The 24,785-nt window shown below is 34.3% G+C and overlaps 2 protein-coding genes across 3 annotated transcripts; one reads left to right on the top strand and one right to left on the bottom strand.

Moving 5' to 3' along the window:
• Positions 1 to 2,880: 2,880 nt before the first annotated feature.
• On the bottom strand, positions 2,881 to 4,180 carry LOC115875836 (N-alpha-acetyltransferase 20). The gene is made up of 5 exons (XM_030891361.1): positions 3,987 to 4,180; positions 3,815 to 3,930; positions 3,618 to 3,747; positions 3,430 to 3,566; positions 2,881 to 3,141 (listed from the first exon to the last, which is right to left on the bottom strand). Exons 1-5 carry the CDS (start codon positions 4,037 to 4,039, stop codon positions 3,056 to 3,058), a joined length of 522 nt encoding a protein of 173 aa, XP_030747221.1. The 5' UTR covers positions 4,040 to 4,180; the 3' UTR covers positions 2,881 to 3,055.
• A 571-nt stretch (positions 4,181 to 4,751) lies between these two features.
• On the top strand, positions 4,752 to 23,264 carry LOC115875835 (hormone-sensitive lipase). 2 transcript variants are annotated; one of them, XM_030891360.1, is made up of 10 exons: positions 4,752 to 5,242; positions 5,296 to 5,479; positions 5,541 to 5,619; positions 6,042 to 6,323; positions 6,516 to 6,824; positions 8,119 to 8,328; positions 9,499 to 9,786; positions 11,762 to 12,060; positions 12,957 to 13,082; positions 20,408 to 23,264. In XM_030891360.1, the coding sequence occupies exons 1-10, from the start codon at positions 4,881 to 4,883 to the stop codon at positions 20,489 to 20,491; spliced, it is 2,223 nt and encodes a 740-aa protein (XP_030747220.1). In that variant the 5' UTR covers positions 4,752 to 4,880; the 3' UTR covers positions 20,492 to 23,264. The 2 variants fall into 2 exon arrangements, with proteins under 2 accessions (XP_030747220.1, XP_030747219.1); XM_030891359.1 differs by having other exon boundaries at positions 9,499 to 9,849.
• The last annotated feature ends 1,521 nt before the right edge of the window (positions 23,265 to 24,785 follow it).

The raw sequence follows: 24,785 nt of genomic DNA, 5'->3' as shown, positions 1-24,785 counted from the left end.
ATCATTTTTTTTAATTTTCAAACTTATATAATTCGGCTATTTTGGCCTTATCTGAAAAATGGTAAAGAGAAAAGATGTTTCTTTTGTCGATATCTACCAGCACTGAAAATATTTGACTTACTCACCCTGTATACCGGGTGCGTCTCAAAAGTGGCTCACCCCTATAACTTTTTTATTTTTTCAGATAAAAGAAACTAGATTTGATATGTTAGTATATGACATAAATTAGAATTGATTGATGTTTTCAATTGTTTTCGGTCACTTCCTGTTTCACCGGAAATAACTACAACTTTTGATTTTTAAATAGCAACCTCCGTATTTTTTTACTTTATTCGATAGAAAATGACTTTCTGAATCGAATGACATATCATATATATGTATGTTAACTTTTGACATATTCACTCAAAAACAAATTGTATTTTAAATTTCAATCTAGAGTGTCATGGCTGTGTTAAAAACACTAATTTTTAATCAAGGAGCCTTGGAAAAATAGATTTGATCATCTAATGTTTTTAGTGTCTTGTCCTAGCCGGTTAAAAGATGCCCATATCGTATTTTTAATCATATCTCAATTTTTTCAAATGGAACGAGGCTCATTAGCATATTCGGAAAAAGCATTTTTTTGCGAATAACTTGATACCATACACTTGGTATTTCAAGTCAAATTGTCGTTATGAACCGCATGTTATAATTTCAAATAAACCATATGCGAAAATGTCAAAAGTTGACATATGATATGTCATTATATTCAGAGTGTCATTTTCTATCGAATAAAGTAAAAAAATATCAATGGTGCCATTTAAAAATCAAAAGCTGTAGTCATTTCCAGCAAAACCGGAAGTAACCAAAAACAATTGAATATGTCAATCAATCCTAATTTATGTCATATACTAACATACCAAATCTTGTTTTTTTAACTGAAAAAATAAAAAAGTTATAGGGGTGAGCCACTTTCGAGACGCACCCGGTATATACCGTATCGAATAAAAACGGCGTCAACGATGGCTATGAAATGAAGATCGCTGTCATTTTATATGTAAAATTATATGGGAAATGTCATCGATCGTCATTTCCATATTTCCAAGCCAACTGGACGCCGTTTTTTTTTTCGATCATATGGTACTATACATCTGCTAACCTTGTGCTAACCTAACCGACGCTTCATGAAGTGACTAGGATCTTCACGAAAAGACGAAATACACTATGTGACTAACGACATATACCGAGATACTGCATATTCGTAAGTGCACAGTCAGTCATTTTAATTTTCTACACAAAAAATTTCCATCTTACTGAAGTAAAATAATAAAAATATCGGAATTATAATTCTGGAAAGTCTGCCCAACGAGCCAGGAAAGATTTCGATAGACACCAAGCAAACAAAGCTGTGGGTTAAAATGACAGACAACAGACAACTATTTGCTGTTGTGTATTTTCTTATTGAACAGACTTTACATTAATTGAAAAGTTTGAAATGTTACAGCGCTTTCAGATGGAGTGGACCGTCCGCGATGGACGGTCCATATTTCAAGATAGCCGTCGGACGAGATCATCCGGACGGAGCATACGCGCCCATGTGAAATTGTTCATATAAACTCATGGTACTTGCTCGAAGTCGCGGACGCTCCGCTCCATCTGAAAGCGCTGTAACAAAACAAAGAGGCAAAAAAAGTTTACTAAATCCTGTTTTTTAATCATCCCATGCTGCCAATACAAACAGCCATCCGAAAATTCATTTTTTTAAATTTATTTTGAATAAGTTATTTTTATCCCATTTACAATACTAATTTAAGAACGCCTAAACCGTATCAAGCATAGTTCTAAAAACCATACTAGCTTTAAAAAAACAGTTTCCAGTGCTCAATAATGGTATAGAGTTAAAAATTAAGTATAAATCATAGAGTTAAAAGTATAAATGGTTATTTCATGTTTCTAGGCGCAGATTTAGCTAATCCCCATTCAATTTTTCATCCTTCATTGTATCTTCTAAAGAGATAAAATTTCTAGTTTTCAATAGTCATTTTTTATTATTAAAAAAAAAAATTAGTAAGTCCTACTCTATTTCTTACATTGATTTCTTATTTATTCAGTGCCGCCAATACAAACTACAAACCGCTTTTTCGAAAATTCAAAAGGTTTATTTATTTTTTTGAATGGATTATTTTTATCCCATCCACAATACTAATTTTAGAACGCCAAACCGTACCAATCATAGTTAAATATAATTAGATATTTATAGAATTATTTACACACATTCAAATTATGTCCCTAGAGAAAGATAATAACGCATTAACCGAGTTAAACATTTCGTTTAAAAAACAACAACAAAATGTAAGATATGTATTTAGAAGAAACTTGAGTAAACCCAAAAGAAAGAAACAGATTAATAATAAAATAGAAGGTATTAAAAAAGTGGTTGTCAATAGATGTGACGATAGATGCAAGGATACCTCAGACATTTTTGAAAGCAGTGAAGATATAAAATTAGGGGACAACATTTTTGAAAATGTCAAAACAGATACATTATTCTCAGAAGAGGACTGTACTTTTTCTGATTCCATATTTAATAACTATATGAATTCCGAAGAAAACATAGAAGGAAAATTGCCTTTTTACAAACATACCCGTATGACTTCAGATATTGAGTTAAAAGATTTCTCCGACCCTGTCAGAGCAAAAAAGGTTCTTCATATCATTAAAATAAGAGATAAAAGAAGCAGATGTAAAATCCAAAGACTTCAGACAGAAAACTTACAATTGAAAAAGAAAGTCGCGCATTTGGAAGAACTTTTCACGCATATTAAAAATACCAGGAAGAAGTCCAAACCCAAAGACCAGGAAATGAAGATACTAAATTATGATTTAGATATGAAAGACAAAGGATTTTTTAGTTTTATGTTATCATACTAATTTTAACAGTTGGTTTATACTTATACATGTTTTATTTAATGTAAATTGGACACAACAAATCAGTTTTTTATATGGAATAAAAACAGAACCTATACTTAACTTAAAATACATTTGGAAGTGTTAAAATACCAGATATTCTTCACTATCAATCAACTTCTTCTATACGTACAGGATGGGCAAGAGGTATTACGGATTTTTGATTTACATCTCTTGATAAAGCCTTCCTCATATCTACAAAGAATGTTGTATTATACCTATGATACTATTAATATATGTTTATAAAATATAAGTAGTGTTGTAATAAGCTAAGCTTGTTTATTCTAATCTGTTTTTGGGGAATGTTCTCCAAAAATAAATTCTTGTGAGCATCTTACAATACTATCTATATATAAAACCTATATTTACTTAGTTCACACTTGATAAAGGTCAGTGATACTTCTCACCAAAACGTTGTATAAGCAAAATAAAGACAATTGGAAGTCCGAAACTCTTAGTTTTTCTAGTTCTATATTTACTTACCATAAGCATCTTCATCTGGATCTCCTGAATAGTATTCTAAAATTGTCCGGTACACTATATAACCTAAGTTAGTGTACATTTTAATTGCTACATTATTGCTGACTCTGACAAAAAGATCAACGAAATAAGCGCGTTTCCTAAAAATGTTGTATTCTTGTTTGATCTGGACAAAATGTGACGAAACTTACTTCTCAGATACTTCTTCAAGGAAATTCATTAACGTTGCTGCTAAACCAAGTCTACGGTAATCTGGCGATACAGTTAGAGCTGTGACATGACCATGCCAGTTTTCACCTACACCTTCAGCTTTCCCCATAACTAAAAGGTATAGTGTATCGTCGGGTGTGTATATTAAAAATTATGGATAAAAATATATAAAACCTACTGTATCCCATTATCTCTCCGCTAGGAGATTCGGCTACCTGAAAATATTCAGGCCAATGAGCCAAATATTGCATATAAAAAGACAAACCATAAGTTTCTGTTAGAGGGTCCAAGTTCCTAAAAATGTAGACCATGTAACACAGGGATACTGTATTTTAGATTTAAGCACTTACACATTATTAAACTTGTACATATCATCACATGTAAAAGGCCTTAAAGTAGTCATTTTTTTAATGATTGGGTTTATAAAATATTGAAAAAATGAGCTTTGTGAACCATCAAAAAATTTATAACCTCAAATTTCTTCTTCTTCTTCTTCTTCTTTTTATCTTGTTGGCTTTTTATTTTAGGATCAATGGTCAGTTTAGAATTTAATAATCGCTTAAAATTTAAACAAATATTATTTAATTAACTTCATTAATTTGTCAATATTGTTTCTATAATACTAATTAATCGATTAGTTCCTGTTGGTTGTAAATACTTACTAATTTAATGGAGATATATAAAAAAAATTATAAAATAATTTTATAGCTATCTTGACAACCCCTAATCTAAGGTTATTGACCATGGTATAAAGAAAACAAGGTATGATCGATAGCGGCTCCAATTTCGTTCAGTTTGCGCATACCACCTGTGACGTCATACGCCATACAAAAAAAATATCCATATTGTTCAATTGCCACTAATAAAAAAAGACCTAAAGTGGACCTAAAGTAGAGAAGAATTAGGACATAACCCCAAAAGTTATGTCAAATCATCGAGCTTGACATTTAAAAAATTATTTTCACATTTATTCTGTCATCTGTTTGACAATTTGAAATTGGCGCGCGGAGCCTGCCGACCAATGGTACCGTTTATCACCTGTGACGTAGTGACCAACCTGCGCAATATCATACCTTGTATTCTTTGTATCATGGTTATTGACAGTGACAAATTATTGTAAAATTTATCGATGTAATGTAAACATTTTTACCGAAAAGAAAAAGATTTAACGATAATATTTATTATAAATTAGAAGAGACTTAAATAAAGTCTCTTTGTTGTTTATTCGAAACAAGTATTTGAACATGACAGAAGCTGAAAAACTTAATAATGCTCAACAGACCAGTGAAAAACCAGAAAATATTAGTATTTTGATAAATTTGTGCAGTGCAAATGCGGACTTTTTTGCAAAAGACAGCAGTGAAAATGGACAAAGGTTGTATATATCCTTTTTGGCAATAATTGACGCTTTAAATTTATTATATCCACGAGTGCTCGATATTGAACATAGGGTATCAGAGTTTGATTTGGATGAAAATACACCCGGAAATGGATATAGAAGTTTTCTTAATGTATATAAGATTTCAATTGGATATACAATTGACTTATGCCAGAGAATTATATGGAGAAAAAACAGTATATTGTTCAGGAAGACAGTGTTAACAAAGTAAGCAGAATGTAATCTAATTGAGTACTATTGTATACCTATTGTTGTTTTAGAGAATTAGAATCGTGTGCTCAATTGATGTCAAGTCTATGTACATGCTTCAAGCATTTAGAGACAATGATGTCATGGTCGGAAGATGGAAACATTTTTTCAGAAAACAGGTCAATGGAAGACATGATTTCGGTATGCCAAAATGTTAATCAGTATTGCTTTTATGGAAGACTATTAGGTTTTCAGGTATTTCAATTCATATATATTGATTATTGTATGTATTTTATTATATTTTCATTCATTTCAGTTTTGCGATTCTTTAAAAAATGTTTTGCAATTTATAGCTTTATCAATGGCAATATTCTCAGAAGCCTATTACAGTGAAGGTATATAAAAAATCGGTTCTAGTAAACTTTAGGTACCTCAGAATTTCACACTTTTCTTTGTTTTCTTAGAAAGATTATTGTAAATAGAGCATATTGAGACAAAAAGTTTGTTGGATCCTACAGTTTTTTTTTTGGAGCATTTGGGTTGCTTTGGTTAGCTTTTCTTTGTGGAGGGTGTTAAGCTGTGGTTTTTATATTTTAATAATTTACTGTGATAGATTGGTTAGCATTTTAGACACTTTTAAATGATTTTTTTTGGTTCAAAAGTGCTTCATCGAAGGATTTTTTTCTTTTAAACTGTTCTATAGCAATAGAGCTTTCGACTAAAAAAATAAAAATTGCGAAATTCTGAGGTACTTAATGTTTACCAGACCCTAAAAAATCATATATAATGCAAAAATGCCATGATTTTGAATTTTTAGGTTCCCTAATCTCAAAAGCCACAAATTCATTTATGACCACTACAAAATATATTACAGATCCTGAACAAAGGGCAAAAAGAATTGTAAATATTTCTAAAAATGCCAATGTCGATTTTTGTAAAGCCTTTTGGTTTTTGTCAGAAAGTGAACTGATGAATCAGTTGCCCTCGGTAGTTTCACCCAACGTTGCAGTTTGTAAAGTTATTAGTATTGCACCAGAACCTATGTCTTTAAACATAAATGGGAAAGAAATTGACATACCAGTGCCTAATTCATATTTAGGTAAGTATTGACATTTGACATTTTCACTGCAATCTTAAAAAATATTGATGGGCCAGTAAATTTTAAATAAGTCGGCTAAGAAACTTACAATTTTTTTTTAAATTTAACATATAATCATCCTGTAAACTGCACATTTCTAGACCCATGTTTATAGGAACTTTTTTCCATATTTTTTGATGTTTATTATTTTAGGACCTAGACCTATTCAAGTTCGGTTAATTAGTTATGAACAGAGGCAAGGCATGTTAGGTAGCAAGAATAAAACTAATTTACCGCCCCCTTCAAAGGCCTTGTTAGTACACTGTCATGGCGGTGGATTTGTGGCGCAGTCTTCAAAATCCCACGAAGGATATCTGCGAGATTGGGCAAAAAATCTCAACATTCCCATAATGAGTATTGATTACAGTTTAGCACCTGAAGCCCCCTTTCCTAGGGCACACGAGGAAGTTTTTTATGCTTACTGTTGGGCCTTAAAAAATCACCAATTTTTAGGAAGTTCAGGTATAAACAAAAACTTAATTTTGTGTTTGTTTGTAATATACTTTGTGAAAACAGCTTCACTATTACGGATAATTTTGTCATATGTTATATGATGGTAAGCAGCAAAGTGACAAAAATTCAAAACTGCTAAAAGGTCAAACAAAACTCACCAAATGTGTTTCCACCAAAGATATTTAAACTCAAGAGATACAATTGTTTACCTTTTTTCTCCATCTTCTATCCTTATTTTCCCATCTCACTTACTCTAAAAACATTTGTCAGATTTACCTCTATAATAATATTGCTATTCAAAAAACACCACAACCAATTGTGAAGTAATAAATAATTTTATTATATTTCTATAATATATCAAGTATATTAATTTGCTAACGTCAATTTTTAATGTAATGCTTAACTATTTTAAATTTTATAATGGAATAAAAAGATCAAGGTCATGTTTCTTTTAACAATAAAAAGCAGTTTAGCAACGTCAGTTTTAGAAATATGCCGGCGTAGTACAACGGATCTTGAGGATGAATGAATTTCCCTAGATTCTACTGTTGCGAGGTTGCCATTCGGCCGTTTATGCTCCGTACTCTTTAATTGCAGTTTTATAGTATTTTTGCGTTATTTTGTGGAATATTTTTTTTTAAATTAATGGAAGAACCGTTTACTAAACAATTACCATTTTATTTTATTTGTGATTTTGGTTTACGCTAGACTTTAAATTTCATATTTTTTTCTCAAGTTCAGGCGCTCTAGAAGTAAATAAATGTCGAACTTTATTATTTCTTATTGATATTTAATAAAATAATGTGAAAAAACACTTATTGATTTTTTAAATCGTTGCTCTTGTGAAAAGTCATCTTATAATAAAAAATTATGCCGGTTTTTATTTATTTCACTATTTCCCCTCAACTCATTTTTTTTACAATGCGACAAATATGTTAAGTTTTATTATTATTTTTTTAATTTTCTTAAAATACTGTCGGTCGATCTACACGCCACTGGAAATTTATGACCTCAAACGTCTAATTTTGTACATACCAAAGGTACATACCTACATTGATGCTATTGAGACGATAACCTATTCCCTTCTCTATCCATATCCATACTCTCTGGCACTCGTTGATTTACGCAAACCAACGTGTGATGAAGTTTTAGAGCGTTTTATGATTCAATCATTGTATCTGCGGGTTTTTATTATCTTTGGTTTCAAGATATTTACGATGACGTAGTTTCCGTATTGAATCTACAAATAATAAAGTAGTCCAATATAATCCATCTATAATGAACGAAATATATTTATATTTAGGTGAAAAAATAATAACCGCGGGCGACTCTGCCGGTGCAAATCTTTTGCTCTCTCTGATCCTGAAATGTATCCATACTGGTGTTCCTACGCCTCACGGTATGTTCGCCGCCTATGTGCCTACTTTAGTGAAATTCGTGCCTTCCCCAGCGAGGTTGCTGTGTATGATGGACCCTTTGCTGCCCTTTGGATTCTTGATGAGGTGTTTGAAAGGTATTTGTATTAATTTTTGTACCTTACTATCCTTTTCACACTTCTTCGTCTGTGTACCTAAGTTTCCAGTGATCAGTAATGTCATTTATTATTTGATGTTTCTAAGCATAGCTGTAACTAGTTTCCATACAGTTTTTCATCCCTCATTTTACGTTCTAAAGGAATAAAAGATTGAAGTGTGCAATAAAGTCATAATTTTATATTATCTACATCAGTGATGACAAACCTATTACTCATGGGTTACTTACGCAAGATTTTTAACTGACTGATTGATGAGGCAACCATTTATTTGTTCACGCGGGTTTATTTAGATTTTCTAATTTGTGTGCAGGTAAGTATTTCTAGGTGTATTTTTTCAAGCACTACAATGACACAAAAGGAATTTAAATAAATGTTGTCTATAACCTGCAGTTTGATCATTTTCCAGTTCTGAAGTTAACGCAAATGACAACAAATGCGTTTGTGGTCTTTGAAATAAAGCAAAAGCGTTTACAAAATATCAAGTATAGTGTGTAATTTTACTTTACACTTTTACTACGTTTTGGTACTACTTATCGGTAAACCAAGTTTTTTAATGGATTCAACACCCGTCCGCTGGAGGGTATCAAACGTTAAAAAAACACATTTTTTTAGATATTTTAAGAATCGTTATTCCGACTTGAAAGAGATTTTGGGTGTCTATGTTTTGCTAAATGCTTTCCTCATTTTTCTTACACAAAAACCAAGCTATAGTACAGGAAGCGTGAAAACTACTCCCACCCCTACATAAATTTATATATAATAATATAAATATTTTCCAGCTCAACCAATGACCGATTTTTTTTTTTCGTAAAATGCTCCTTCTAGTATTTACTACATTTTTTATCTCTTAAAAAACGCCACATCTCATAGTTTTTGGGAGAAAATTTTTGGAGAATTTATTTTTCCAACGCAGACCTACAAAATATACAGGACATTCCGTGGACATAGAACAAGTACATGTTTTTTTGAATCAAAATAAGTTATTTGCACATAATTTACCTTTACAAAAAAGAGGTAAATTGTGTCTAATGAACTTATTTTGATTCAAAAAATACGTAGTAGATCTATGTCCACGGAATATTGGAACACGCTGTATAGAAAGGTAGCGGTATATTTTTTTAAAAGTCTATAACAAACTACTATTTTTAGCCTATGCTTGTCCGCAAGACGCCAAACAGATTCCAAACGGCACTACGTCCCCTAGCGGCAACAATTTTCACTCTGACGATAGCGAGAGCTTCGAAGAAGTCTCTGAATCAGATCTGGCCGAACTTCAAGCCCACAAATCGCCTGTGTCCGAAGCATCGGACACCCTAACATATGGCTCGCTTAACTCCGCTAACCTGGACGATCTGGACAATAAGGTTGATCTGACATCTGTGGAGATCGAGAAAAGTCAGAAGCTGATGGCGGACATCGTACACAAATACGTGCTAGGTAGGGATTATTTGGGCTCGGCGTTCTCCTCCAAGTTTTTTACCAGTCCGGTGCGTGTTGGAGGTAGGATAATGGTTGATGTGTGGGGGTTAATGTCATGAGTTGTTAGAGTATCAATTTTTGTTGATTTTTAGATAGGTTAACTAAACGTGCATCCAGAGTTTGTTGTATTGTCGTTGATTTGTAACTATTGTGTTATGAGCCATGTTAAAGTAGAGCTAATAGGCTTGGTGCATTCTCCGCCGGTGCTGCCACCATCGAAAAATACTGTAAAGAGCGGATTAAACAAATACACGGGTTTAAATAGCGAATACCCGAGAAATTTGTTATATAATTAATTAAAAAGTGTTAGGAAGTATAATTTGTAAAAATTCTAAAAATAAAAGTAAAAAAGTTAATATTTTGATATCTTCAGAAGGTAATAATAATGTGTATTATAATTTATTATTGAAGCTAATAATGTTTTTTAGATGAGTTCAACTATGGTAGCAAACATAGTTTTACGCACCGGTTTTGCTAGTTGGGACATAACTGGGACTATTTCGGCTATACCGAAATTTTTAAAGATACATAATTGTAATTGTAGTTGTTCATAAAAAATTAATGTCCATAAAAAAATTAGGCATTAGTTGACAAAAAAATACTATTAATATTGCAAATTATATTTTATCCTCTCATAGTATATGCCTATTTAATTTTTTGATTATGTAACGGGCACTTTGTTTACTCACATGTTTCGTTAAATGCTTGAATTCATTTTTGATTTTGATAAAATCGGAGTGAGAAGCTGTGAAGCTATAAAATGTTGTTTTGGGAGAGTTGAATATCCGGGAAAGTTGAGTTATTGAATTTTATTACAACTATATGATTACGCCCCCTTTTACGTGTTAATATTTTTAACACTGCGTCGCCCAGTTCGGTTTCATTTTCACTTAATTTTTACTACCTGAAACGTTTTTACGTCACCCAAACCTCGTCCATAGTGTTTTATAGTTTCAATAACTGCACTAGTACAAACTAAAATAATTAAATATTATGACAAAACCACGATTTTAATTTTATTTCAATGCGATCGACATAAACGGTAACGAGACTGCGTGAAATACTTCTAATTTCTGCCGTATCTAGCGATGCGGTCGGAATTTTTAAAATCAACTGAAACGCACCAAGCCTATAGAGAGTGTTATATAATGCTTGGTCTAAACTGTTGATGACTTTACTATACTGTTAGCACAACATTCGAAATAACTAGAATATTTCGCTTGGTAAAGCATGAACTTGGCCCACTTTATGGTCTGTATTTCAATGTGTATGCCAATGTTGGAGATATAACTTTCTTTACTGAATCCTTTTGTTGCTTATCTTTATTGAATTCCCTAAGTTCAGAGTATTTAATCGCTTATTTAAACTAGTGAAAAATAATATGAAATTTAATTTAAATACTTCTTAATTGTATCGTTGATGCACGCATTTTTAATTTTTAAGGGATATTTTGATTACATGAATTAAACTTTACAATGCGTGTAAAATGGGTAACAGTCGCGGCAATTGGAATATTAAAAGTAAATCTTACCGTGCTAATTTCACTTCAACAAACGTGTTTTTTTCTGGATATCAAATCCCATACCATTTCACATGTAATTTTAATGAATTGCCTTTTTGAAAAACTGTTTCTATTATATGTATAAAAATTATTTATCTAAGGTATAAACATCCGTAAAAAAACCATTCGGAGGGCTTTCAGCTCAGCGTTTAGCCGCGTCGACCGGCTTGTGATTGTTGTCACGTCAAACCAATAGAAAAGCGTGAGTAGGACACATGAGCTGCGTATTTGATCTTCAATCTTGGATTTTTTAAAAGTATTGCATACATTTAAATTTTTCTTTTGGTATGTTGTTATATTAGTTTTTCATACATTTGGTTAAAAATGTTACAATTTTTGCAATCTTCTTATTGTATTTTAACGTATATATAGAATCCGACACCGAAACTGACGGTACAAAAACCTCACTGGTCGACATGGAAAGCACCTCTTCCTCCACACCGGACACCTCATTCCAAAACAGGCTTTATGGGTTTGTCTCAGGCATCAAAGGCCACTTCAGCAAAATGTTAGGCGAGAGAGGATTAAGCGGCGCTGAAAAACTCCTGGAAACGGACAGGCCGAACGCTGTATGGGAGGACCTGTGCTTTCCTGTTCCCAACAACCCTTATTTGAGCCCTTACTGTGCTTCCGACGAAGACCTGAAGAAGTTCCCTCCAACGAAAATACTCGTAAGTAGCGGTATCTTTGGAATATTAGATTAGGATAGATTTTACTAGATGGCTGATACTCTGATCTCTAAAAAACATTCTCCACTCGTTTCCTTTTCAAAAAATCTAATAAATTGGGAGACTGATTCTTCCATATAGCATCTCTTTGCTTTTTCACTTGCCTCTGTCCTGGTAAATCCTTGTAAAAATGTCCTGGGGAATCAGTGATTTTTATTTTAGGAGTACTATTGGCATAAGAGTCGGTTAACATTATGAACAACTAAATCGTAGGTAATGAAAATTAATTATTTTTGCCATACAGAAAAGTTACAAAAATGAGATAGGCCTTTACATTTTAATAGGGACTTTATACTAGCCCTGGTCACTTCATCTGTCTGGTCTGTATTTTAATGCATGCATCAGAGATAAATTTGAATGACCGGTTGACAGACAGAGAGACAAAATAAAAAGCGGCATACAGTGTCGCCGGTTTTTACCTTTGTAGGAAAATGTTTGTAGAAAAAAATAAACTATTTTAAAAACCTTCATGTATACTAATGAAATGAAGATTATATTATCTAAGCTAAATAAAATCTATTACAGCTGTAGTAAAATGAGTAACTAATTGTGAAAAATAAGTTCCAACCCTAGATGCAACATTTTTCATAAACGCCTACTTGTGCGGTTTGAAATTTTGATGCAAAATCCGGCAATACCGCATAGAAGAAAAGTAATAATCCAAAGCAATTTTTATCTCTTTTTAATTAATTTGATTTTCCATTAAGATGCATCACTGTCTTACAACTTACAAGTTAAAATCCAGACCACGCAGTTTCGATGACCAGATCGGTATGTTTGTATTTTTAATATAATAGAAAATAAGTTGAATTCTCTTTGAGATTTAATACATTTTCCAGACTGTTCAATTAGACCCTTGTTTGGATGACTGCGTCATGTTTGCCAAAAAATTAAGGAGATTAGGAAATGACGTCCATCTCGATATTCTCGAAGGCCTACCGCATGGATTTCTAAATTTCTCATTGGTAAGCTCAATTTGACTAAATTCATTTAACATATTTAATATCCGCATTAAATAAAAAGACTCAGAGGGGAGTCAAATACTATTTTTGTATTCTTACATACGTAACAACAAGAAGAAATGGCATGATAACCAGTGGCGACCTGTGCCCCAACCGTATTATTTATTGTTTAATTTTTTAATTATTATTATTATTATTATTATTTACACAATAGAAAGCGGTATAAAAATACCGATGAGTCTACTGTCTTTTTATGTTGCGCGTAATTTTTTCGAGTTTACTGGCCGTAATGCAAATGTACAGAACTCAAGGTATTCATTTCTTGATCAATTTTGTTTTTAAATGAGTTGAGAGTTGGTACTGAAACACTTTCTTCTGCAGCGAGTTCCACGGGTACACTATGCGGTTAGTCAAAAAATTTTTTCGCTGGAGTTTGGACGATCTTTCCTTTTCCAGGCGTCTGCTGTGGCCTCTAAGTTGTGGAGTTTGGCAAGGATGGTATATATTTAATGGGCAAGTGTAGAAACAATTTAGAATTTTGTAAGTCTCTATCAAGTCCCCCCGCAAACGCCTCTGTTTTAATGTGGTGAGATTTAACATCGCAAGACGATCTTCATACTCTAGATCCTTAAGTTCATGGGGCATTTTTGTCACCTTGCGTTGAATTTTCTCGATGAGATCAATATCCTTCTGAAAATAGGGACTCCATATTATTTGACCATATTCTATTTTGGGTCTAATGTAGGACTTGTATATCTTTAAAATAAGATCAATAGAGCGGTCTTGAAATGCTCTTTGAATGAAATAAAGAAGAGAATTTGCTTTTTTAGTAATCTTTGATATATGCACATACCATTTTAGGTTTCCAGTAACTGTAATCCCTAGATCTTCCTGTTGTTCTACATGTCTTAGACTTAATTCATTTAGGGTGTAGGTTTTGTGCGTACAATTCATTCCAATGCTAAGAACAGTGCATTTGTCCTCATTCAGTTTCATTCTCCATTGTTTGGCCCAGGATTCCACCAACCTTAGATCATGCTGAAGATTGACGTAGCTCGTTTCGGGATTTGCATATAACTTTGTATCATCCGCAAAAAATATGATATTCGTTTTTATGCCTCTTGCCAGATCGCTGATATACAGGAGGAACAACAGTGGGCCCAACACAGAGCCTTGAGGAACACCGCTGGTCACTTTGTGTTTAGTTGAAAGAGATCCGTTTATTCTGACTTGGAAGTAGCGTCGGGTTAGGAAGTTTGATATAAGTTTGAATAAATTCCCTCTTATGCCGTAGTGGTTTAGTTTATAAAGAAGCATCTGGGGGGTACTTTATCAAATGCCTTTTCAAAGTCAAGATAGATGACGTCTGTTTGTTGGTTTCTATCAAAGGCTGCTGTCCAATCGCTAAGACAAGATGTCATGTTCGTTATTGTGGATCGACCAGGAAGAAATCCATGCTGTGTGCTGGGTAAGACATCTTTTTCCATTAGGTATGGAGTAAGTGTGCGGATGATTACCTTTTCCATGCATTTACAGATGCAGCTAGTTAGACTAATTGGTCGGTAATTACCAGCTAACTGTCTGTCTCCCTTTTTGTGAAGCGGTGTAACGAAAGAAAGAGACCAAGTATCTGGAAATTTGCCAGATATTAGTAAATCATTAAATAGACATGCTAAAGGTTGTGCGAGGGCATGACAACATTTCTGAAGAAAAACAGTCGGTACACTATCTGGACCCGGGCTGCTGTCAGTTTTTAATGATTTTATGGCTTCGCTAACGTTGAGCTCTGTAAATTCTATGTTAGTAATCTCTTGCAGAAGCCTAGAACTCTGTGAAAGCGTTGGAATGTAAGAGTCATTGGTTGTCGTAAAGACTGATGCAAACCGGTGTGCAAATTCCTCAGCAATGTCACAGTCGTCCATGATAGGTAATCCATTGTTGGGGTTTTTAAGAGTGAAACTGGATACTTTTGTAGACAGAGTCCTATTAATATATTTAAAAAATTGTTTTGGTGAGCTGGAAGAGGCGATAGATTTTTCGTAGTTTTGTCTAGCACTTGCGAGTGTTGTTTTCCGTCCTGTATGCAGTATAGTTTTCGGGTGTTGGCGATTTAATATATTTATCCCATAATTTTCGTTTGTTAGTAATTTTTTTAAAAATATTCTGATTTATCCATGGTTTTTTAGAATTGATTATTTTAGTTGTAAATGGGACAAATTTTGTAATAGCTTCGTCAATAATTTTGGTGATTTTTTCATATCTGTTTTCTTCCAAATGTGAAGGGTCAAAATTCAAGTTTTCTGCAAGAAATACATTTATTTGTTCATAGTTGGCTTTCCAAAAGTTTTGTTTTCGTATTTTATTGGTAGATCTAGTTGGATATTCGAGTTGCGTTTTTCCAGTAATAACCAAATGGTCACTGCGGCCCAATGGTGAATCACTTTCTATGTTGTAAATCAGTTTCTTATTATTTACTAGAAACAAATCCAGAAGCGCATCCTGATCACCCCTGAAACGTGTGGAAAAATCTATTATTTGATAAATATTCGTTTCATTAAAGCTGTCCAAAAACAGTTGATTTAGTTTCTCAGTTCTATATAGTGTTTTATTGTTCCAGTTGATTTCAGCATAATTGAAGTCTCCAGTGATGTAGACTGGTACGTCCTCTGCACACACCTCAGCTAATACATTTATCATATTCCTGTCTGATTCTTCGTTCGAGTGTGGTGGCCTATATATTGTTGCGAGCCGGTGTGGACTCGACCTAACCTCACAATATGGCCGCCCTCGGATGACCTTAACATCGCATAGACACCGCAATGATTCATTCGTTCGAGAAGAATCGAGACCCACTAGAATGGACGCGTACATACGAGAACATTCGAAAACCTTCTCTATGCGCCTAACGATCTTTGGACTATTCTAGATTTCTTTTACCTGTCGGTATAAAAGCCGGCGGCAGTGGCCTAGAGAGGGCAGTTATAAATATACCAGTGCAGTTGACGCGCGAAAATTCAAAATAAATTCTTAGTTATAAATCGTTTGTAAATAGTTCTATAAGTCTTTTATCGTTATTGTTTTTGTTAATTAGTGTTAAATAAATAGTGTTTAAATAAATTGTGACTTTCTATCCACACGGAAAATGACGAAAAACGTAACAATTGGTGTCAAGTGTGGCGTGTGTGATAGACTAGAAGAATAAAAAGACTGACCATGGCTCCGAAGAAATTGTTGAAAGACTTGAAAGTGTCCGAACTGAAATCCATATTGGAAGAGAGAGAGTGCGAGACAGATGGAAAGAAAAGCATTTTGCAAACTAGACTGAGAGACGTTTTGAGGGGAGGAAGGCGAGGATCCGGACACATTTTGCTTTGAGTTCGAAGGTGACCTTGATTCGTGCCTACAAAAATTAGAAGCTAAAATGACGGAAAACTCTCAAAAATTAGAAGACAGTTTGAATGATAAAATGACAGAGAATTCTCAAAAATTAGACGACAACTTGAACAATTTGAATAGTAAAATAATTGACTTGGAAGTTAATTTAGAAGAGAAAATCAGTGATAAAATTAATATTTTGGAAGATAAGATCGCAGAAAATTCTAAAGACATACAGGCCAGCTTTAATAATAAAATACTTAATTTAGAAGAAAAGATAACAGAAAATTCCAGGGAATTAGAAGAAAAGATTATAGAGAATTCTACGGAGCTACAAGACAAAATAACACAAATTGAGGATGATGTAAATAGAAAAATCGAAATTTTAAAACAAGAAATAGAAAAGGCCAATTCACCAAAATGTCAAGAAACATCGGAGGCACCGAAACTAGTCGAAAATAAGTATATCTCAAAGTCAGTTATTAAGCCTCCACAGTTTGACGGAAAAACCGCTTGGGCCAATTATTTTTGCCAGTTTGAGGCCGCTGCGAGAGCGAACGGATGGACAATCGCTGAAAAGGCTACCGCTTTGACTGTCGCACTGCGAGGAGATGCGACTGATATCCTGCAGACATTGTACCATCGGAACAGGGAGATTATCAGCAATTGGTACGACATTTAGAAATGAGGTACGGCCAAGCTCATTTGGAACATGTCTATCATTCCCAGCTAAAAAATCGCATTCAAAAGTCAAATGAGTCTCTGCAGGAGTTTGAAGCCGACGTAGCCCGCCTCGTTCGCCTTGCGTACCCTGCTATGCCCGAAAATGTTATGGAGCGCTTAAAAGTACAGGCTTTTATTGATGGTTTATGTGACAACGAGACAAGGCAAACACTTCTTTTAGCTCATCCAACGCATTTGGGAGATGCCCTAGCACGTGCCCTGGAATTTGAGGCCGCGAAAGAATGCTCTAGGTCTCTAGGATTTGTACGGGCTGTTGAGGAGAGTTCCGACGATTCCAAAGTGGAAAGGATTGTGCGGAAAGTACTGGATCAGTATATGAGTAAGAAGGGGGGACCGATTCGCTGTTGGAATTGCGGACAGATGGGAAATCGTTGCAAAGAAGAGAAAGAAGTGAAAGTCTTAAGGACGACTGTGGTTGGTGATAGTTGGCAAACCGAAGATCTTGCAAATGACCAAATCAGTGATCCAGAGTTGGGCTTGGTGATTAACTGGAAAAACGCGGACCAGAGACCAACGTGGGAGGAAGTTTGCAGATATTCGCCGAACGTGAAGTCGTACTGGTCCCAGTGGAATTCATTGGTAATAGATAACGGATTACTTCGCCGTGTGATTGTGAGACCAGAGGGACAAGAAGAGAGAAGGCAGATCGTCATTCCAAAGAAGAGGGTCCCGGAAGTCTTGGCGGAAGTTCACAATGGAACCAGCGGTGGACATCTTGTGTTACCAAGACACTTGGCAAGCTGCGTGAACGGTTCTACTGGGTGAACTGCAAAGAAGATGTGAGGGCCTGGTGTAAGAAATGTGACATTTGCGCAGCCATTAATGGGCCACAAAAGCGTGGTAAAGCCCCTATGCGCCAGTACAATGTTGGTAGTCCCTTCGAACGAATAGCGATCGACGTGGCTGGTCCTTTCCCGGAGACGAACGATGGCAACAAATACATTGTGGTAGTAATGGATTACTTCAGCAAATGGGTCGAGGCCTACGCGTTGCCAAATCAAGAAGCGTCCACGATTGCTGATGCCCTTGTTAAAGAATGGATCTGCAGGTTTGGTGTTCCCATGGAGCTTCATTCAGATCAGGGAAGAAACTTTGAGTCCAATCTGTTCCAAGGCGTCTGTGAAGTCCTGAACATCCGCAAGACCAGGACGACTGCTCTACATCCACAATCCGATGGGATGGTTGAACGCATGAACAGAACTATCAACCGTTATCTGGCCAAAGTAGTCTCTGACCACCAAAGAGACTGGGACAAATTTCTTCACCTGTTCCTGTTGGCCTACCGTTCATCCGTCCAAGAATCTACAGGGCAAACTCCAGCCAGCATCGTTATGGGACGGGAAGTGCGCCTACCCTGTGATCTGAAATTTGGTTGCCGACCGGGAGAAGAAGTCGCCGGAGAAGATTATGTCCACACACTACGTCAAAGGATGGACGACATTCATCAGAGAGTCCGCCTAAATATTCAAAGTGCTAGTGACCGAATGAAGGAACACTACGACATTCAAGCTGAGCATGGAGGATACCAACCAGGGAAGTTGGTGTGGCTATATAACCCGCAGAGACGTCGTGGGTTATCTCCGAAGCTACAATCCTCGTGGGAAGGGCCATACGAAGTCATGGATAGAATTAATGACGTCGTATACCGTATCAGAAAATTGCCAAAAGGAAAACCGAGGGTAGTCCATTTCAACCGTTTGAGCCCCTACCAAGGCGAAATAGAAGATCGTGCTGGGACCGTGAGAACCTGCAGCTTTGATCCCCCTGATTCGGAGATGTCCTTTGACGATTTCATGGCCCGATACAACAGCAGTGAGAAGGCTCGCTATGGTGTAACCAAAGAAGATCAACGAGACCTCTTTTCCGTGCCTCCTGATTATTCGCTCGCTCATTGTGTGGCTCGAGATTTGCGGATGTCCAGAGGAATCGCTGCGACGTTCAATGAGAAGTTTGGGCGTGTCGGAGAACTACGCCGACAGGATCCAGAGGTTGGAAGCGTCTTGAGGCTAACCGACAATGCACATGGTCAAGCAAGGCACATCTTCTACCTGGTCACCAAGGAATGGTCCCCGAGTAAGCCGACTTATCTCAATCTATGGAAGACCCTGATTGAACTGAGAGAAGCCCTGCTAAACAACAACATTGCACGATTAGCCATTCCGAAGCTGGCGTGTGGACTCGATGGTTTGAGTTGGCGTACAATCCGGAACATGATTGAAGTCTTGTTCAGATTTACGGGAATCGAGATCCTCGTTTGCTGCTACAACCCAAAGCTGAGATCGGGAGAGAAAACTGTAGACTGCTATTTCTACCAGACTTCGCAATGTACCAGGGGCCAGCTTTGCAAATACCTTCATTCACCGTATACATCTCGGGACGAGCATGTGCCTAAGAAGGGGCAGTGTTGCGAGCCGGTGTGGACTCGACCTAACCTCACAATATGGCCGCCCTCGGATGACCTTAACATCGCATAGACACCGCAATGATTCATTCGTTCGAGAAGAATCGAGACCCACTAGAATGGACGCGTACATACGAGAACATTCGAAAACCTTCTCTATGCGCCTAACGATCTTTGGACTATTCTAGATTTCTTTTACCTGTCGGTATAAAAGCCGGCGGCAGTGGCCTAGAGAGGGCAGTTATAAATATACCAGTGCAGTTGACGCGCGAAAATTCAAAATAAATTCTTAGTTATAAATCGTTTGTAAATAGTTCTATAAGTCTTTTATCGTTATTGTTTTTGTTAATTAGTGTTAAATAAATAGTGTTTAAATAAATTGTGACTTTCTATCCACACGGAACCGACGAAAAACGTAACAATATACATGCCACAATAAACCTTAAACCAGCAATTTTGATGTTCAGCCATACTGATTCAATAGGACTTATGGTTCTATATTTTTTGGATACACTAGAGTATATTTTCTGTCCATTCACTTGTTCCTTTACAAAAACACACACTCCACCGCCTCTTTGTTGATTGCGGTCTTCTCTAAAAATATTATAACCATTGATATCTATCAGACTGTTTCTAATGTCAGCATTCAACCAGGTTTCAGTTATTAATATGCATAGAGGATCGTGTTTTTTAATTGAGATAAAGAATTCGTCGACTGCCAATTGTCAGTCAATAAATCAGTAATATACTCCTTCCTTAGACCTTTTATTTTACGGATTTTTGTAATATTTATAAAACTCCATTTCAGATTTCAAAAGATGCCCACGAAGGCTCTAAGCTCTGCGTCCAGCGAATGAAAGAATTATTGGACCTCGGACCGGTTTTAAAATGAGACTTTCCTATTTAGAACATAGAAAAATCGTCACTGTATATTAACTGTTGTTACATAAAATGCTTCGCGTATTTATAACAGTTTATTTATGAAATTGACGAATTATATTATTTTTATACAAAAAATCATGGGTTAGTGTTTAAATATGATTGGAATTTATTTACTTCAATTCGAAACAAATAACGCTATGGAATAAAAATGATCACATAGTAGGCTTTGAAATACCGTTTCCCCAAATGATTATTATATCTGAATTGATACTAAAATAATTTCGTACTTGTCTTTATTTATTTTAACTTACACAACATTTCGGTCAAATGTATCAATTTCGGTCATATGTATCAATGAAACGAACGTTATCAAGTGTGAACTAATCTAAATCCTAAAACTACTTGACCGCCTTTTCTTGATTTTAAAGTAATTTATAATTTGTTCTTAACGCGAGGCCTCAGTGTAACTATTTCTTCTTCCGACGACCAGTACCTGTTTTTTTAATGTACCTCCCAATAAAAAATGAATGAATCTGGCTACACCGACAATAACTAGTTGTTGTTTTTTTCATTAAATTGTGGACTATCCAAATTTTTTTTTCGCTTGAAATACTTATTTTGATGTATGCTTTCGAGTGATACAAAAAAAGTACAAAATTCGGACGGTGTTATATCTGACAAGCACCCTTATGGCGACCTAAGCCCCTTTAAAAGTCTGTGTCTAGTTGCGCCAATGATTATAATTTTAGGATGAAGCAATTTTAGGATTTTGATTGGTGTGTAAGGTAATATAAATAAATGTCCGAAATTCTTTTAAGTATTAATATTTAGAAATAACATTTAACGTCGAGCTGGGCAGAAAGAAATGAAACAAGTTTAGATTGGAAAGCGCCTCCAAGGGCAATGTATATACTAGATGTTTGGCGCTGTGCTTGCAGCGGATGCGATACAAAAATTTTTATTACCTCGGAACGGTTCGTTTTTTTTCGGAATTGTGTCGCCAGATATTATTTATTTAAATTTATTCTTGCTTTCTTTTAATTTTATAAATAACATACAGTGAGTAGTGAGCTGCCTATAAAAAAAATATATATTCTATATAAGGACATGTATGAAATTCTTAAAATATATTAAAAAAGTAAAAATAGAAGTCACTTTCCACAATCCAGAGTTTAACCATAGTTTTTTTATTGCAAATAATTAATCTTCATACAATTTTATGACACCCGTATTTTTTTATTTTACTTCAATTTCATCCCATTTTTTTAAAAAAATTAATATTAAGAATTTCAAATGTACACTTTTGCAATCTCTGACGTCACCTATCAAAAGTGTCACGGTTTGCCACCAGGTACAAAGGTAAATAAAAACCATTTTTCTAAATGTATTTTAAAGTAGATATAAAATTAATTGTAAAATAAAACTTAAGGAACTTACGTTAAAATGATCTTCACAGTAAAATCTCGTACTTTTGCTGACATATTGTTGTCTTGCCACTTCAAACCAGGCTCTTCCACGGCTTTCATCCAAAGGAACAGCTATAAGAGGGTACAATAAAACAAAATTGAAAACTCAAAGTATTTAACGCCAAACGCAAAATCAACAAAATACAAATCTAACCTCGAACGCCTCGAACCCTTCGAACATCCGACCAACTTTGGTAGTGTTTAATGCATAGTTTAATGCTTCGATAAAAATGGCAGTAATCTGTTAATTATAAAAATTTAAGTTTTAATTTCTAGTAGTGAAAAATATAAAAGTAAATTTAATATTGGGGTAATAAAGAATAATCCCACATAAAAAGTATTTTTTAACGATCTTAATAAAAATAGAAAAATCTAACGTGATTTTAAGATATATGGCGTAAATACGGTAGCAGAGAACTAGACACGCCATTATTATTATTGTTCAGAGGCTAGAGCGCCCTCTGTCAACTATTCAGTCAAATGCTGATAGGTGACGTCACAATTTTCTACGCGTCATTTCAAACCAGTGAAATTTGTATTGAATTTAATTTATTATTTATTCCTTAATTGTAACTTCGTTGCATTTCTTTTTGTATTGAGGGAGTACTTTTCAATCACTGCAATTAAATTTTATATTAAAAATAACAAAAATTTACTATGGTTAAACACTGGATTATCAAGGGCTTGCATAAATAAAATTTAAAATAAACTTACAAGACAGCAATAATAACTTTAAAAAAAGGACACTTTAGTTAATACTTTTCCGTACTTCTTTCGGTATATTTTCAAGGAGGGCGGTTTAAATTCTAGAAGATTTTATAATTTTTAAAGATTCTGACTTTGACAAGAAACAATTCTCTATGTCTTTGCTTGCGGTTGTTCTTAGCAACCGCTAGAAGTGCCAACCATGCGCCAACAACGGATGCGATCCAAAACAATTATAAGTTTTGGCGGGAAGCCGAGCATTCCAATCTAAATTTATTTCCTCTATCTAAGATGACAGAAAATCATGATTTAGTTTTCAAATGTTAAAAATATAAATAATTCTAAGAATTTCATTAATATAATCAATCTGGGACTAAAATACTATTCTATGTTTACTGTAACGCCATTTTTTAAGATCACACCACTTAAAACAACTGGACTATAATGCCAAGTAGTTATCAGCTTTGTTTTTGATTTATTTTAACTTTTAACAATCATACAATAATTATGCCTAAAATTTACTTTTTATTTGATGCATAGATAAATGCAACAAGTTTAGATTGGAAAGCCCGTAAAAATTTTAGGTCGTGAAATTATTTTGGGTCGCGACCGTTATACGCGATCTGGCGCTGCTATAGCGGTTGCTAAGAACAACGACAAACAAAAACAGAACTAATTTTCTCTTGTCAAAGTCAGAATCTTCAAAAATCATAATTTGATCATAATAATCTTTCAAAATCTAAACCGCTCTCATTAAAGAAATTCCGAAAAGTGTTTATAGCGTCCATTTTCAAAGTAATAATTGCTATCTTGTGAGTTTAATTCAAGTTTTATTTACTCCAACCGGTGATAATTGTGAAAAAGTGGCATTAAAAACTTAAAAAGCTGTGCTGTGAACTGTGAACTGCAAAAACCATCGTGGATCGTGGCATAACGTCGGTTCCCAATGTTTCATAGGTATTTCATACATGCGTCCTTATATAAAATAAAGTTTCTTGTATGCAACACACTGTCTTTTATTTATAAAATTAAACGAAAATAATAATAAACTTGAATAAACAATATTTGGCGATATAATTCCGGAAAAAGCCGAACTGCTCCGAAATTTTCAAAAGTTTTGGGTCGCGACCGTTGCAAGAATAGCGCCAAATAGTGTTTACATTGTCCTTATGGGCACTTTCCAATCTAAACTTGTTTCTTTTATCTATGATTTGATGTACTTATTTGTCATCTGTCACTTCGGGTTCCCCCAGAAACGGCGGAAAAGATATATATAATATAAAAATAATAGACAACCGGTATACTCTAATTAATATTAGAATTTGATTTTTAGGATAATATTATTTTAGCATATTAAGTTCAAACTTTAATACTCATTTTTTATATTTTTTATTAAAAAAAATGTTTTTTTTTATATTTTTCTATTTATATACAGGACATCCCAAGAATAAATCACATATGTTAATTTGTTCTTTTTTATTGTAATAAACTTCTTCCTACAGTTATTATATTAATTTGAATTAAGTTTTCATATTTTTTACAAACTTTTTTTATAAAATTGTTTTTTAATGTATTTACAATATTATACATTGTTTTATTTTATTTGTATTGCTTTGACATACCACTTGAAGCTTGTTTAATATTAAAAAGCTATAAGCAATCTTAGTTATCTAGTCACGTCGATCAAAAATATATGAATCTATTTTTTTGTATATGTATTAAATATCTTTTAGCGTAGTGGTGGCAGTAATATAAGAATAATATAAAAGTAAGATTCCCTATTTTGTAAATTATTGTTGTTATATTCAATAAATACAGTTATCTATAAACACCCAGAACAAAGTTTTTTCTATTAATTTTTAGAAATCAAGTATAGAGTGATAAAAAATTAAGGGCGACCCAATATTCCAAAAAAGTAAAAAATCTTAGCTTCTAAGAGTATAAAAATGCTTTATAATGTCTAATGAGGGAATACATCAGGAGCCTAATATCAAAAGCAGCAAACTCCACCATTCCTCCACTTCAACTCCTTAATATATATGGTTCTATAATTAAATTTGCACTTGAAATTGATACTGAATGGAGTCCAATTGGCTTGGAAATGAACATCGATGACCATTCCCCATATAATTT

This window comes from Sitophilus oryzae, unplaced genomic scaffold (genome assembly GCF_002938485.1).
Source record: "Sitophilus oryzae breed Bouriz unplaced genomic scaffold, Soryzae_2.0 scaffold_1396_pilon_pilon, whole genome shotgun sequence".
Classification (NCBI taxonomy): domain Eukaryota; kingdom Metazoa; phylum Arthropoda; class Insecta; order Coleoptera; family Curculionidae; genus Sitophilus; species Sitophilus oryzae.
Note: the sequence above shows the minus strand (reverse complement) of the source record. Positions and strands in the feature narration are given on the sequence as shown.